The sequence below is a fragment of the Callospermophilus lateralis genome, chromosome 8 (assembly GCF_048772815.1).
Source record: "Callospermophilus lateralis isolate mCalLat2 chromosome 8, mCalLat2.hap1, whole genome shotgun sequence".
In the NCBI taxonomy this organism is placed as follows: Eukaryota; Metazoa; Chordata; class Mammalia; order Rodentia; family Sciuridae; genus Callospermophilus; species Callospermophilus lateralis.
This window is the reverse complement of record NC_135312.1, coordinates 90,791,662-90,808,220: the sequence shown is the minus strand read 5'-3', so window position 1 is coordinate 90,808,220 and position 16,559 is coordinate 90,791,662. Positions and strand designations below refer to the sequence as shown.

The following is a 16,559-nucleotide window of genomic DNA, read 5'->3' as shown; positions in this document are numbered from 1 at the left end:
TCTGGGGAGACCCATGTGAGTGCTGGGAGGCCTACCAATAACCATGATGAGCCTAGCCCTCATCAAGGCTTGAGATGCCAGGAGCCCAACTGGGTGGCAGCTTGACTACAACCTTGGGAGAGACCTTAAACCAGAAGCAAACAGCCACCCCAGGGTCAGGTTCCTAATGGACATAAACTGTGATAACAAATGTTTTAAGATAAAAATTTTGGTGTAATTTGCTGACAGAAATATTATATAACTATTACAATAATTAATATATCAACCTATGCAACATAATTTTTTGTTTTGGGGTTTTTTTGTTGCTGTTGTTGTTGTTGTTATTGTTTGGTGCAGGGGATTGAACCCAATGGTGCTTAACCACTGAGCCATACCCCCCCCGCCCTTTTTTATACTTTATTTAGAGACAGGGTCTTGTTGAGTTGCTAAGTGCCTTGCTAAGTTGCTTAGGCTGGCTCTGAACTCACAGTCCTGCCTCAACCTCTTGAGTCACTGGGATTACAGGATTATGTTCCGCTCATAATTTTAACTGCTAAATTTATTTAGCAGAAATGTTTCTAAGAACATAAAATCCAACTATGAAGAGTTTATTCTTCAAAGGATATTACATTGAGGCAACACAATAGTTACCTTTTATAAATGCCTTCAAAAGATCTCTGAACATAGCCACTGCATTAAGTGTGATAACAATAAAGAATAAGTAGCAACATTGAAAGATAAAAACAAGGCTGGTCTCATGCCTGTAATCCCCACAGCTTGAGACAGGAGAATCTCAAGTTCAAAGCCAGCCTCAGCAACTCACTGATGCCTTAAGCAACTCAGCAAAACCCTGTCTCTAAACAAAATATGAAAAAGGGCTGAGGATGTGGCGCAGTGGTTAAGTGCCCCTGGGTTCAATCCCAGGGACCAAATCAAAAAAAAAAAAAAAAAAAAAAGATAAAAACATGATAAACAGTTTAAATGAAGCTCTAGTGAGACTCTTCAAACCCTATCTCCTTGAGTGTGAATTCAGAAGTCTTTGTTTCTGAACACAGAATCCTAAAGCAATCAGTTCAAATTTTAGACACTGACACAGGAGGCCAAGGCAAACATCTCATTCAATCTTATCAGCCTGGCTATCTGTCTCTCCCATTATGACACTCAATTTCCATAGTATAAAATTATAAAGGTTCCAAATCAAAAGTACAAAATGGTTCTCTTAATAAAACCTTTTCAAGAAGAATTTTTTCCAATTTCTACTTTTTAAAATAATCTTTTTTATTATTATTATTTTTTTAATTTTAATTTTATTTTTATTTTTTTATTTATTATTTTTGTGGTGCTGGGGATGGAACCCAGGATCTTGAACATTCAACAAAAAGACAGCAATGGGAATTGATGGGGAAAAAACTAGAGAAGTTGGCTCAGGTCACATAGAGCTAAGTATGGACTTCAGCCTAAAGACAATGAGATCTGTGGACAAGTTTTAAGAAGAGGAGTATCGTGATCATTTTTGTCTGAAAAGACCATTCTAGCTGTTGTGTGAACAACCAGTCAGAAGAAGGCAAGTGAGAATGCAGGGATATCAGTTAGGCGACCAGGGCAGTATTTCATGTAAGAAATAACTGAATTCAAGACCTAGTAGAAGAAATGGATCATGTGTAGATTGAAGAGCTATTGAAGAAGTACTGTTCACATCATCAAAAGGATTTAGTCATGGGTTGGTTGGAAGAGGAAATAAAGAGAGAGGGAGATACCAGAATAACTCTTGAATTTCTGGCTTGAGCAACTATTGCAGGTAGTATCCCAATCAGTAAAAACAGGAAACACAAGAAAAAGGATTTAGATCACAAATGCTGTGCTGAACATACTAAGTTTTAAAGTCCCGGTGAATCAGGCAAATGACAGTGACAAATAGAACTTGAGTATAAGGTCTGGAACTGAAGAGACATGGAGCCAAGGATACAATGTTGGGAGTTACTGCCAAGTCCATTGGCTAGTTGTTGTTGTTGTTGTTGTTGTTGTTTTAATTTTTATGTTGTAAGTCAATTGGGTACTAAATAAATGAAAGTAAATGAGGTAGCCTAGAGAACGTATGAAATTAGAGAAGTGTCTACAACAGAAAGAGATTTGAATAATATAACTTTTAAGAGAAGCAGAACGTGAATAGACACATAGAAAAAGCAGCCAGGATGCAAGCGGGCAACAAAGAGGATGGCCTCAAACACTAGTAGGAGTTTGATACCTCTGTCTTTTCCACTGTCTAAATGATGGGAAAGATGGAGGACATCGTCTAAACTGGGCAAATGAGTAAAGCAAAGATGAGAAGGGATTTGTGTTGGTATGGAGAAAGTGGTCCAACAATGGGTGAAGGAGAGTTAAGCTTTTCCTCTTAAAAACCCAGTGTCACCTAGACTCCTAATGCAATCATGCACTAGTATCAGTTCAAGTCCTCATCAGATGTGATGGCACACGCCTATAATCCCAGCAGCTCAGGAGGCTGAGACAGGAGGATGGTGAGTTCAAAGCCAGCCTCAGCAAAAGTGAGGGGCTAAGCAACTCAGTGAGACCCTGTCTCTAGATAAAATACAAGATAGGGCTGAGGATGTGGCTCAGTGGTCGAGTGCCCCTGAGTTCAATCCCCAGTTCCCAATAAATAAATCCCCAATTCAATCTCTACTACTGCCATTGCTGCTGCCTCTGATTCCATTGCTGCCAGCCTGAGGTTGCCTGGAGGTCTTCTTTCTGGTGCTGCTGCCACAGAAGAGACCATTGCCCTGGATGCAACTGAAGCCGACATCGCTGCTGACCCCCTAAGATCGCCTGTTGAGGCTGCCCCCACAGCTGCAATTGCAGCTACCACTGCAGCCCCTGCAGCCACTGCTACAGCCTCTGCAGCCACAACTACTGCTGACCCTCTGCCTGCTGCCAACAACCACTGCCACTACTGCTGCTACCATGGCCTAGAGCACTCCTTTGGGGGAGACTCCAGGTTTGGCTGCATATGGCTGCACCCATTTTGGAACATCAGGTAGGACCTGGGTCCCAGGTGCCAGCAGGTTTACCACCACAAGAGCCTCTGTCTGGGGGCTCCAGCTAGGACCTGCAGGTCCACTATGGGGGGTGCCCACTATTGGAGGAGCCTGAGGTCTTCCCGCTGAGTGGCCCTGTCTTGTTGCTACATCTCAGGGTTGCTCCTTTGCATGAATGTATCCCTGGTGGTCTCTCTGCAAGTAGGAACAGCATTGAGATCTTGGGACTGCAGCGTGGCCGAGCCTGAGGTATCTGAAGTTCAGATTGGTGGAATAGTGACTGGGATTGTGAGGGCTGATCTGGGTTTGATGATCCCAGGAGACATAGAGAGAGAGGGCGGAGAAACTGTTGAACACTGACAGAGACAGTTTGACATTGCAGCAATGCCGCAGTCTGGCTGGGCACAATTCAGGAGCCACTTGTCAAAAGAAACTAACTTTATTTTTAGAACCACACACGCCAAACAAAACAGCTCCTCAGGAAAAACCCTCAGAGCCCAACTGCCACCACCGGCTTCCCACAAGCCACTCCCCCAACCACCAGCCTCTCTACCTCCCTCAATCCTCCTGCTCTTGAGGCCGATTGGCTGGGTTGTGTGGGCGGAGCCAAAAAAGTCCTCCAATGAGCAGCTCCGTGGCCTGAAAGGGCAGGGAAACAGCCCAATGAGCATCACCGCAGAGGAGCCAATCAGCTAGATGTTGCTGGGGCCGCTGTGAGCCAATCATTAGCTGGTAGTCTGAAAGGGCGGGGAAACAGCTCAATGAGCATCTCCAATGAGCATCACCACAGAGGAGCCAATCAGCTAGATGTTGCTGGGGCCGCTGTGAGCCAATCATCAGCTGGCAGTCTGAAAGTTTGCTGGGGCCCCTCCGGCTATGGCTCTCAACACAGCAAGATTTATTTTATTTTATTTTTTGATTCACTAATCTCTCTACCATATTTGGAACAGGATGTTTTTTATGTATCAGTGTGTGGAGGACAATGATATATGAATGGTGTTTTGCATTTTTGTTGTATTCTTATTTCTTTGATTTTTTCTCTTTGTTTGTATTCTTCCTCTCTCTTGTCTATTTTCTTGGATTTTCTTTTCAACTTTTCTCCAACCAGCAGTCAATCTCTGTTGGCTCCTCTTCCACTCTTCCTATGAATTTTTACTTCTAAATTCTCTCTTCCTCCCTTGCAAATATTGCATACTACACTACCTCTGTTCTCTCATCCACCACTTGAAACTGTAAATCATTTTAACAAATATTCTGTTTGTACTATAGAAAGTTATTGAACTCCATTTGGTTTAATTTGAGAAACCAGTAGATGCCTTAGTGGGAGCTATTAGGTTTAAGGGTATATAATGTGTATGCTGGGTGCTGTGGATATTGGTCTCACCAGTAAAGGCGAAGCACTGAAAACCTTCAGGGACACTATAGGTCTACAGGGTAGAATTTATCCTGCCTTAGATCCATACTTTCAGATGGGAAAACACACTAACAAAATGAAAAAAACAAGGGAACAAAATGCCCCAAACAAACCAAGATGCTTAACAACAGAAGCCACTGATAACACAATAGAAGAAATGTCCAAGAAGGAGTTCAGATTGTACATAGTTAAATTGACATGTGAAGTAAAGGACAGTACAAACAATGAAGTCAAAGAAAAAATACCCAGGAAGTGAAAGACCATTTCAATAAAGAGTTAGAGATCATTAAAAAAAAAAAAAAAGTAGAAATCCTCAAAATTAAAGAATCAGTAACCAATTATAAATTCAATAGAAAGCATCACCAAAAGACTAGACCACTTGGAAGACAGAACCTCATACAATGAAGTCAAAATATATAATCTTGAAAGTAAAGTTGAACATACAGAGAAGATGGTAAGAAACCATAAACATAACGTCCAAGAATTATGGAATAACATGAAAAGACCAAATTTAAGAGTTATCAGAACAGATGAAGGAGCAGAGATATAAACTGTACAGTCTTTTCAATGATATAATAGCAGAAATTTCCCAAACCTAAAGAATGGAATGGAAAGTCAAATACAAGAGGCATACAAGACCCCAAATGTACAAAATTATAGCAGACCCACACCAAGGTACATTATAATAAAAATGACTAACACAAAAAATAAAGATAAAATCTTAAAGGCTGTGAGAGAAAAAAAATCAAATTATGTATAGGGAGAAACCAATCTGGATCTCAACTGATTTCTCAACTCAGACCTTCAAAGCTAGGAGGTCCTGGAATAATATATTTCAAGCTCTGAAAGAAAACGGATGCCAACCAAGAATTTTATATCCAGCAAAATTAAGTTTCAGATTTGAAGATGAATTTAAAACCTTCCATGATAAACAAAATTAAAAGAATTCACAATTAGAAAGTCTATATTACAGAACATTCTCAAAAAAATATTCCATGAGGATGAAGTGAAAAAAAAGTGAAAACCAGCAAACTGACACTAAAAGAACATTCAACCAAATGAGAAACTAAGACAAGTCAAAAACCAGAAATAAATCAAAATGACAGAGAATTCAAATAATATCTCAATAATAACCTTCAATGTTCATGGCCTAAACTCATCAATCAAAAGACACAGACTGGCAGATTTAATTAAAAAGCAAAACCCAACAATATGCTGATTCAAGAGACTCACCTCATGGGCAAAGACATCCACAGGCTGAAGATCAAAGGATGGGAAAAAAATTATCACTCACATGGATTGTGTAAACAAGAAGGGGTTTCCATTCTCATTTCAGATAAAGTAGACTTTAAACCAAAGTTAATCAGAAGTGATAAAGAAAGACATTTCATACTTCTTAAGGGAAGTATATATAAGTAGGATATAACAATCATAAATACTTATGCCCCAAACAATGGAGAATCTATATACATTAAAAAAAAAAAAAAAAACCTTCTCAATTTCAAGAGTCAAATAGAACAATTATACTGGGTGACTTTAACATACCGCTCTGACTACTGGACAGATCTTCCAAACAAAAACAAAAATTATGGTATATATGTAATGCAAAAAAAAAGTACATGTATAATGGCATAAGTAAACGTGAACATACTTCATATACAGAGATATGAAAAACCGTGCTCTATATGTGTAATAAGGATTCTAATGCATTCTACTGTTGTCGTGTATTTTAAAAAAATAGTAAAATCAATTTTTTAAAAAAGAATTGTAATGCAAAACAAAAAAGAATAGTGTTACCTTAGATTAGGTAGAGGGAAGTAAAAGGATGGGAAGGCAGAGGATGTGGGGATAAGAAAGATAGTAGAATGAAACAGACACTATTACTTTATGTATATATGTAACTGTATGACCAATATGATTCTACAATATGTATACTCAGAAAAATTATATCCCATCTATGTATATCAAAGTATATAAGTGCATTCTACTGTCATGTATAACTAATTAAAACATACAAAAAATTAACTAAAAAAAGAAAAAACTAAATAAGGAAACTATAGAACTAAATAATGCAATCAATAATTTAGATTTAACAGACATATATAGAATATTTCATCCATCAATGAATGAATACAGTTTATTCTCAGCAGCACAGAACTCCTTCTCTAAAATAGGCCATATCTTATGCCACAAAGCAATTCTTAGTAAATACAAAAAAACAGAGATAATACCTTGCATTCTATCAGACCAAAATGGAATGAAATTAGAAATCAATGACAAAATAAAAAATAGAAGCTACTGTAACAAATGGAGACTAAATAATACACAACTGAATGATGAATGGATAACAGAAGAAATCAAGGATGAAATAAATTCTTAAAGGTAAATGAGAACATTGATACAATGTATCAAAGTCTCTGTGACACTATGAAAGCAGTAATAAGAGGAAAGTTTATTGCATTGAGTGCATTCATTAAAAGAATAAAAAGTCAACCAAAAAAATGACTTAACACCACATCTTAAAGCCCTAGAAAAAGAAGAACAAATCAATTCCCAAAGCAGAAGACAGGAAATAATTAATATCAGAGCTGAAATCAATGAAACTGAAACAAAATAAACAATAGCAAAAATTGACAAAACTAAAAGTTGGTTCTTTGAAAACATAAATAAAATTGATAAACCATTAGCTATGCTAACAAAGAGAAGGAGAGAGAAAACTCAAATTACTAAAATACGTAATGAATACGGAAATATCACAACAGACACTACAGAAATGCAGAAGATAATTAGAAGTTATTTTGAAAATTTGTACTCCAATAAAATAGAAAATATCGAAAGCATCAACAAATTTCTATAAGCATGGGATGTGCCCAAACTGAATCAGAATGATATACTCAATTTAAACAGATCAATTTCAAGTGACGAAATAGAAGACACTATCAGAAGCCTACCAACCAAGAAAAGCCCAGGACCGGATGAATACACAGCTGAGTTCTACAAGACCTTTAAAGAAGAACTAATACCAATACTCTTCAAATTATTTCGTGAAATAGCAAGAAAGGGGGCACTTCCAAACTTACTCTATGAGGCCAATATCACCCTGATTCCAAAACTAGGCAAAGACATATCAAAGAAAGAAAACCTCAGACCAATATCTCTAGTGAACATAGATGCAAAAATTCTCAATAAAATTCTGGCAGATCAAATACAAAAACATATCAAAAAGATAGCGTACCCTCCCAGGGGTGCAAGGTTGGTTCAATATATGGAAATCAATAAATATAATTCATCACATCAACAGACTTAAAGCTAAGAACCATATGATCATCTCAATAGATGCAGAAAAGCATTCAACAAAATACAGTACCCCTTCATGTTCAAAACACTACAAAAACTAGGGATAGCAGGAACACATCTCAACATTGTAGAAGCTATCTATGCTAAGCCCCAGGCCAACATCATTCTAAATGGAGAAAAACTGAAAGCATTCCCTCTAAAAATGGGAACAGTACTTATTCACCACTTCTATTTAATACTAGCCAGAGCAATTAGAGAGATGAAAGAAATTAAAGAGATACGGATAGGAAAAGAAGAACTCAAATTAGCACTGTTTACTGACAATATGATTCTATATCTATAAGACCCAAAACACTCTACAGAAAACTTCTAGAACTAATAAATGAATTCAGCAAAGTAGGAGGATATGAAATCAACAGCCATGAATCAAAGGCATTTCTGTATATTAGTGACAAATCCTCTGAAAGGGAAATGAGGAAAACTACACCATTTACAATAGCCTCAAAAAAAGAAAAAGAAAGAAAGAAAAGAGAAAAACCTTGGGAATCAACTTAATGAAAGAGGTGAAAGACATCTACGACAAAAACTACAGAACATTAAAGATGGAAAGATCTCCCTTGTTCTTGGATAGGCAGAATTAATATTGTCAAAATGACCATACTATCAAAAGCACTATACAGATTTAATGCAATTCCGATCAAAGTCCCATTGACATTCCTCATAGAAATAAAAAAGCAGTCATGAAATTCATCTGGAAAAATAAGAAACTTAGAATAGTTAAAGCAATCCTTAGCAAGAAGAGTGAAGCAGGTGGCATCACTATACTGGAACTTAAAGTACACTACAGAGCAATAATAACAAAAATGGCATGGTATTGGCACCAAAATAGACTTGTATACCAATGGTACGGAATAGAGGATGCCACATAAATACGGTTATCTCATACTAGACAAGGATGCAAAAAACATTTACTGGAGAAAAGATAGCCTATTCAACAAATAGTGCTGGCAAAACTGGAAATCTATATGTAGCAAAATGAAATTAAACCTCTATCTCTCACCCTGCACAAAAATCAACTCAAAGTGGATCAAAGACTCAGGCACTAGAATGGAGACCCTGCACCTAACAGAAGAAAAAATAGGCCCAAATCTATACTATGTCAGCCGAGGATCTGACTTCCTTAACAAGACTCCTAAAGCACAAGAAGTAAAATCAAGAATTAATAAATGGGATGGATTCAAATTTAAAAGCTTCTTTTCAGCAAAGGAAACAATTAATAATGTTAAAAGAGAGCCTACAGATTGGGAGAAATCTTCACCACATGCATCTCTGATAAAGCATTAATCTCTAGGATACATAAAGAACTCAAAAAACTTAACACCATTAAAACAAATAACCCAATCAATAAATGGGCTAAGCAACTGAACAGATACTTCACAGAAGAAGAAATACAATTGGTCAACAAATATATGAAAAAGTATTCAACATCTCTAGCAATTACAGAAATGGAAATCAAAACTACTCTTAGATTTCATCTCACTCCTGTCAGAATAGCAATCACCAAGAATAGAGGCAACAATAAATGTTGGTGAGGATGTGGTGAAAAGGTACACTCATACATTGCTGATGGGACTGCACATTGATGCAACCACTATGGAAAGCAGTATGGAGATTCCTCAGAAAACCAAGAATGGAACCACCATTTGACCCAGCTACCCGACTTCCTGGTTTACACCCAAAGGATTTAAACTCAGCATGCTATCGTGATGCAGCCACATCAATGTTTATAGCAGCTCAATTTACAATAGCTAGACTGTGGAACCAACCTAGGTGTCCCTCAATAGATGAATGGATAAACAAAATACTCAGTGGACTATTACTCAGCTTTAAAGAAGAGTAAAATTATTTGCCAAAAAATTGTTGGAGTTGGAAAATATCATGCTAAGCAAAATACGCCAATCCCACAAAACCAAAGGCTGAATGACTTCTCTAATATGCAGAAGCTAATTCACAATAAAGCGGGGGGAACTAGAGAAGAATAGCTTTACCTTAGATTAGGTAGAAGGAAGTGATGGGCGGGAAGGGGAGCAGATGTGAGGATAGGAAAGACAGTAGAATGAAATAGACATCATTATTGTCTATGTATATGTGACTGCATGACCAATATGATTCTGCAACATGTACACTCAAAAAAATGAGAAATCACATCCCATCTATGTATGATATATCAAAGTTCATAAATGCATTTTACTGTCATGTATAACTAATTAAAACAAATAAAAAATTAAAAATAAATAAACAAAATTCAAGTCCTCTAAACTGGAAGAAGACTCAAACAAAAATAATTACTTTGGTGGCTTTTGTTATCTTTTTATTAGATTTTATGAGAAACTAGTAGTAAAATATGAGAACATGTCAGCATACATACTACATATATTTTTAAAATATATGTTATATTTGCTGAAGGTTACCAGTCCCCAGAATCACTAATAAATTTTCATATGTGGTGAAAAGTCTGACAAATCCAAATTTTAAAAAATAATTTTTAAAGTCACACTATCAGCCTCATCATTTTCTTCTTTATCAGGTGTTCCCTAAGTTCTGATGTGGTCAGGAAGAAAACCTGAGAAGATAAAGATTCCCCATGAAAATCCAGATACTTTTTTTTTTTTTTTAAGAGAGAGAGAGGTAGAGAGAGGTAGAGAGAGAGAATTTTAATATTTATTTTTTAGTTATCGGCGGGCACAACATCTTTGTTTGTATGTGGTACTGAGGATCGAACCCGGGCCGCACGCATGTCAGGCGAGCGCGCTACCGCTTGAGCCACATCCCCAGCCCCAGATACTTTCTTATTTCAAATTTTCAAGACCCACCATGGGGTCAGGAAAGAAACTTTCAACTTTTGAAAGGCCACTGGTGTTTCAAGCAAGCAGCATTTCATAAGTGGGCACACCCCACCCTCAAAGCTAAAAACCTATCCCTTCAACAGATCATTACCTTTCGAATAAAGTTGACATGGCATTCACCCTTCTGCACACGTGGAGGGCAGTTGGGAGGCACCTCACGGCTGGTGTAAGCTTTGCTCTGTTTTGTGGCGTACAACACTGCTGACTGGAAACGCAGCTCAATGGAGTTCACGTCTCTGATCACATTGGTAATATCAAAGATCTGTATTAAAGGGGAAGAACAGACAACCCCATGATGTGCAAGAATTCTTGTGTGTAAAATTTTAGATAAAGGTAGAATGTATGAAAAATGTATAAAATATTCAAATCTAGAGTTAGCCTGCCGATGAAAAGCAGTTCTCCAAAATAGCAGAACTTAGTTACCCACTTTTAATTATAACTAAGCATATTCCCCCACCCAAACAGATTTCTAGGTTTCTCCTTCTATTTTTACTGACAGATGACGGTCCAGGGAAATAGAACAGAAAGTATCTTTAGCCCTGGAATGTCTGCTCTAGCTATTTGCACGTGGCCTTGAACTGCCGAGGATTCCTAGACACATCACGACAACCTAACTCTCTGGAATGCATAGCATGTATTTCTAAGTCATAGTTATATATATATTTGAAATGCCTACCCTTGAAAGGAAAAGGAGATCAGGATACAATCTCTTACTCTATTCCAGAAACAAAACATTTTCTTTTAAAAATAATTTGTCAGTTGTCGTCTCCTGTGCAACTCTGGCTCACCGGACAACGGAGAAGAGAATAGCACTGTCCCACACTTCCTAGATACCAAGAACTTGCCAACCATCTCATAATTTGCTTATTAAATCCCCATGATCTGTAGTGTTTTCATGACTCTACAAATGGGGCAACTGAGAAATACAGTAACTTACTCCTTGTTGCAAAAAGCTTATTACATTTGTCTCATGGCCAGTTATGCACTTGCCATTTTCTATCCACAAAACAACACAAACACACATGAATTTTTTTTAACCTGATATCATTATGTACTTACGTATTTAGTGAACATGTTGTCAGTTTTCCCAATAGTGACGTTATTCAACAGGATTTCTGAAACTGTATCAACTCCCTCAAATATCAAATTTATCATTTGCCATTTGCTAGGAAAAGAAAACATTTTGAAAGCAAGATGCATAAACATTAACTTACAAAAGTCTTTTTGTAATTAAGAACTAAAGAAATATTTCACAGAAAATGTACATTCTTAAACAGTAATTTTCAACAGAAGTTTCAGGAATGTTTGTTTAATATTTATTGCTATTTTTTGTTTAATATTTGTTGCTATTTTTTGAGTAATCCAGCTCATCATTCTCTATATCTATCAATCACCATAAAATCCAGCACAACTTATAATTTCCAACTGCATCGTTTTTTTCTTTCAGTTACTTTCACAAAGTTCTTATGAGAATCAAGTTAAATAATAGACACAAAACATTTTCGCAAACTATTACATTCACTGACACTATCTAAGAGAATGTATTGGCTACTAATTTGTATCTCTAAGTGAATGCTATGTGCCCAGTACTGTACTAAGTCTTGCAGGAACATGCTCTGAACTTAAGGAGTATAAAAGCTGGCTAGTATTCAAGTCAAATACACAGGAAACAAAAACTTCCAATCTACTATGTAGTAGAGCCAGAAACAACTTAGGCACTAAGACTGGAAAACGGTGCTTCATTAAGAGAAATGACAAAGCCATTAGGACATAAAAAAATATTTTAAGAGAGAATATCAGTTGGTTGAATTTTGGATATGTAAAGCTCAAAGTGAAATAAGACTGCTCGGGAGATGTTATAAATCATTTGAAAATAAAAGCCTGGAGCCTAGTAACTCCATGATACTAAGCATGATACTAAGTTCTGAATTAGTTTTTTAAGAGACTAGAAAATAATTACCAAAAAGTTTCATATAAAGGGGACAGAAAATTTTTAAAATTTAATAATAATGGTGGTATATATGCTTAAATTACATTCTTCTTTATATAGAAATATATGCTTATAATAACACAGAGCATTACTGAAAATAGTAACTGTAGTTCTCTTTATGGCCTTATAATATGGCATAAATCCAAGGTCATAGTCTCAGTAGCTGGTCAGCACCACACAGTACAAATCAAGTATCTCTGATTCTATTTAACAATGCTATAAAATGCATACATACACTTACTGGTTACTGGGGAGAGGGTGGAGAAGAGGAAATTTACATAGGAGAACTGACGAGGTCTAAGTAACTTCATTATAATCATTGGACAAATGATTCCATAAAACATGATTTCATGAATAATGATCAGTGGCACACAGCACACATACACATTCACTCTTATTTTAGTAAAAGGCTTTAATCTGACTTAATTCTCTGATATGCAACCTAAGCAAAGGTAAAAGAAAGCTCAAATAATAACTATAGTATATGTACAAATTACTATTGTGTATGTACCTGCTATCAAAAGGAATTTTAAATTCCTTGCTATAAATCCAGTTATCCAAGGAAATCCATCTGTAGTTAAGGTCATTAAATCCATAGTAAGGATCCTGTTGGCAAAAGATAAAAATTATTGTAGACAGCTAAGTATATAAAAATAAATCAATAAAACAAATTTCTAACAACAGTTATTGATCACCTAAAAATTAATGAGCTCTTGGCCTAAGAGAACAAAAAGGTCAGATCGTTAACAATGAAAAATGTGGAGGAAAAAAATTCCAACAAAACACCTGAAAATGGAAACGTTTGAGATATAAATAATATGGTTTAATTATCAAAGAACGTGTGGAGACTAAGATTGGTAGCACTTGTTAATTCTGACAAAACTTCTAAAGTATTAGGCGAGACTGAAAGACAGTTTTGATAATAGCCAGCACTCTCAAGGCCTTTTAGTTCCCACTTTGCTTATTGCTGCCACTACCTCGCTGGCCTCCAGGGGGCACACTTCTCTTCTACTGCCCAAAGGTCAGTAAAACTCCCATTCTTTGGATTCCTTTATTATTTCCAAAGTTAATTTTTTCATTAACTTTTCTAAGTGGCACACAAATGATGTCTATAGAGAACACACAGCACACACACAGATAAACTTACAAAACAGAAGGTTTCCTATATTATCCTTGATCTGATATGCAAACTGCTACCCACCAGCCAAATGCAGCTCCCTGCCTGTTTTTGTGTGGCCAGCAAGCTAAGAATGGACATGTGTCCACAAATGAAAGTTTCATTGGCACTCAGACATGCCTGTGCCTTTACATATTATATACGATTGTTTCATGCTGCAGTAGCAGAGCCAAGTAGAGATGACAGAGATCATATGGCCTCAAAAGTAAAAAATGTTTATTATCTAGCACTTTACTGAAAACACTGGCCATCCCTTGCCTAAGACTAGCCTCCTAAGTGTTCACATATCTTGATTCAGTTGAATGTCTAGCCCCCACATCCTCCCTTTCATAATCTCCGTATCATTCTTTCCCTACCCATTTTCCACCTTTGACCTTTCATAAAAGGGCTCCCAGGCAGACAGCAGAACAGACAGTAGTAAGTGAAGCTTTTCAGTTCGTCTGTGAACCTCACCATGGCTGCAGAGAAGAAAGCTGTGTGGGTACAGAGGGACTCCCCCCATCATCATGGACAGGGTCAGGGGTTATTAACTTAGGGAATACAACTCCAGATGGAGGAAAAACCAACTTTGTCCAGTTTCCACAAAGGTAAGAGCTAAATGACCTGGTTAGGCTGGCAGTGGCCAGCTGACAGCTGTCCTGGACACCAATCTGTCAGAGGCACTAGAGCATCACTGAGTGTGTGTGTATCAAGATCAAGATAGGAGCAGTCAGCCACAAACTGCTCCTAAATGGAAGAAATGTTTCTATAACCTACAGGAGAGAGAGTAAATAATGAGATTCAATAACAATTGGTAATTATCAAACTGATTTTTTTTTTTTTAGTAGCAGGGATTAAATCCAGGGGCACTCCACCATTGAGCCTTTTTATTATTATTATTATTATTTATTTTGAGATAGGGTCTCACTAAGTTGCTTAGGACCTCACTAAGTTGCTGAGCCTGGCTTTGATCTTGAGATCCTCCTGCCTCAGCCCCCCGAATCACAGGGATTACAGGCCTCTGCCACCGCACCTGGCTATCAAACTGATTTTTAAGTACTGGTTAATGGTAAGGTTTTATTCTGTTAAAAGGTGTGTGTCAGGCCCAACTAACTTGCCTCTTTTCCTTCTCACCCCACACACAGGACACAGCCTCTCCAATGAATAAACATGGAACAAATATTTAAGGACACAGGTTTGAAGAGGCACTTAATTGTTAACTTAGCCATGTGTCTCTACCAGACCCCTATTTATAACTCTACATTGTGGACTTAGTCCAATACAGTTAAAAATATCATGAGAAGTAACGTGTGAGAGCAACTCTGCCACAACATCTCAACACAACAAGCCCAGGGCTGGCTGGCCCTCTGGCTGTCAAACCTCAAGTCCCCATCCTGTCTTCCAGGTCCTCAGAGGAAGCTGCATGTTCAGTTCAAGAGGGTAATCTTTCTAGGTACATTTTTTCATATACAAACAGAATTTACAGGTTAAAATGTTTCTTTGACTTGAGAGAACCCAATCTGAGAAATCGCCATACTGTATAATTGCAAATACATGACGTTTTTCAACAAAAATCTGTCTGGAACTGAGCTCCTGCCCTAAGCCCCAACAGACCAGACCAGACCAGACCAGAACAAAATGGCATCACTCATGTGAAATGCCATATAATCAAACAAACTTTAAGGAAGCAGGTAGATCCCCAAACAGACAAGGTTTTTCTAAAAACAGGGTATTCCGGTTCGTGGAATTTAGCGCAATAAAGAAGTCCTCTCTGCTTTAACTCTTAAAAGAAAAGGAACCCAATATGTTTTTTTTCCTATTATCTGTTTGCCTGTTGCCATCTTAAAACCTCCTACTGTTCCGCCAATGAGTGGGAGGTCTCATTCCTTTTTAGAGAATGGAGGTGGTTCTGGTTCATAAATTGTGAATAAAAGCTCACTGAACCTTTAAATTTGTTGTCATAATTTTGTCTTTTAACACAGAAAAGGCAAAACTACACGAGACGGTAAAAGATCAGTGGCTGCCAAGGGTTGAAAGAGAAGGAGGGATGAATAGTCGGAACACAGAGGATGTTTAAGCAGTGAAACCATTCTGTGTTGTTCTATAGTGGTATATGTGTGCCATTATACATTTGTCCTAATCCACTGACTGTACAATAAAAAGTGAGCCCAGATGCAAAGTGTGGACCTTGGGTGATAATGACGTTTCAGTGTTGGTGCATTGATTGTAACAAATGCACCACTTTGTATCACTCTGGTGGGGAATGTCCATAGGAGGGAAGCTGTGCTAGTGTGGGATAGGGAACACTCTGTTCTTTCCATTCAATTTTGCTCATGATCTATAACTGCTCTATAAAAGATAGCCTATTACAAATTTTGTTCTTACTAATGAAAAATACCATATAAAACAGTTGCAGAGGCTTAGATTACATTTATAATAACTACTCCAAATGTTAATTTAGTTCCAGATTTATCCAACCCCCTAGAATCATATTAAAATTCTGAGTCCTATTTAAAGCAAATAGCAGCTCAGTGTTAACTTTTAATACTGAGGACCCAGGTATATCACCAAGCTATTAAGCAAACCCATGAACCCTAAGACCAATAACAGTATTATTGCTGACCATGTACTGTATATCACCCTCCAAACAGGCACTCATATATTCTTATCTTCATAATAAACACATACAGTAAATATCATTTTACAGAGGAAGAAACTAAAGTTCCAAAAGCTGAAGTGTCTTTCCTGAGGTCCAGTGACCAAGCAAAAAGAAACCAGCTTAGTC

At 37.2% G+C, this 16,559-nt stretch overlaps 1 protein-coding gene across 4 annotated transcripts in view; it reads right to left on the bottom strand.

The window, feature by feature from the left end:
• Positions 1 to 16,559, bottom strand: part of Manba (mannosidase beta) — a 105,333-nt gene that overhangs the window by 76,579 nt on the left and 12,195 nt on the right. For all 4 annotated transcript variants that reach the window (XR_013155567.1, XR_013155568.1, XM_076864810.2 and 1 more), the window contains exons 2-4: positions 13,130 to 13,224; positions 11,688 to 11,793; positions 10,720 to 10,890 (exon numbers count right to left, since the gene is read on the bottom strand). Coding sequence is in view for 2 of the 4 variants with exons in the window: in XM_076864810.2 (XP_076720925.2) it covers positions 10,720 to 10,890; positions 11,688 to 11,793; positions 13,130 to 13,224 (372 nt within the window). In the remaining 2 variants the exon portion in view is untranslated. The remainder of the gene's footprint in view (positions 1 to 10,719; positions 10,891 to 11,687; positions 11,794 to 13,129; positions 13,225 to 16,559) is intronic.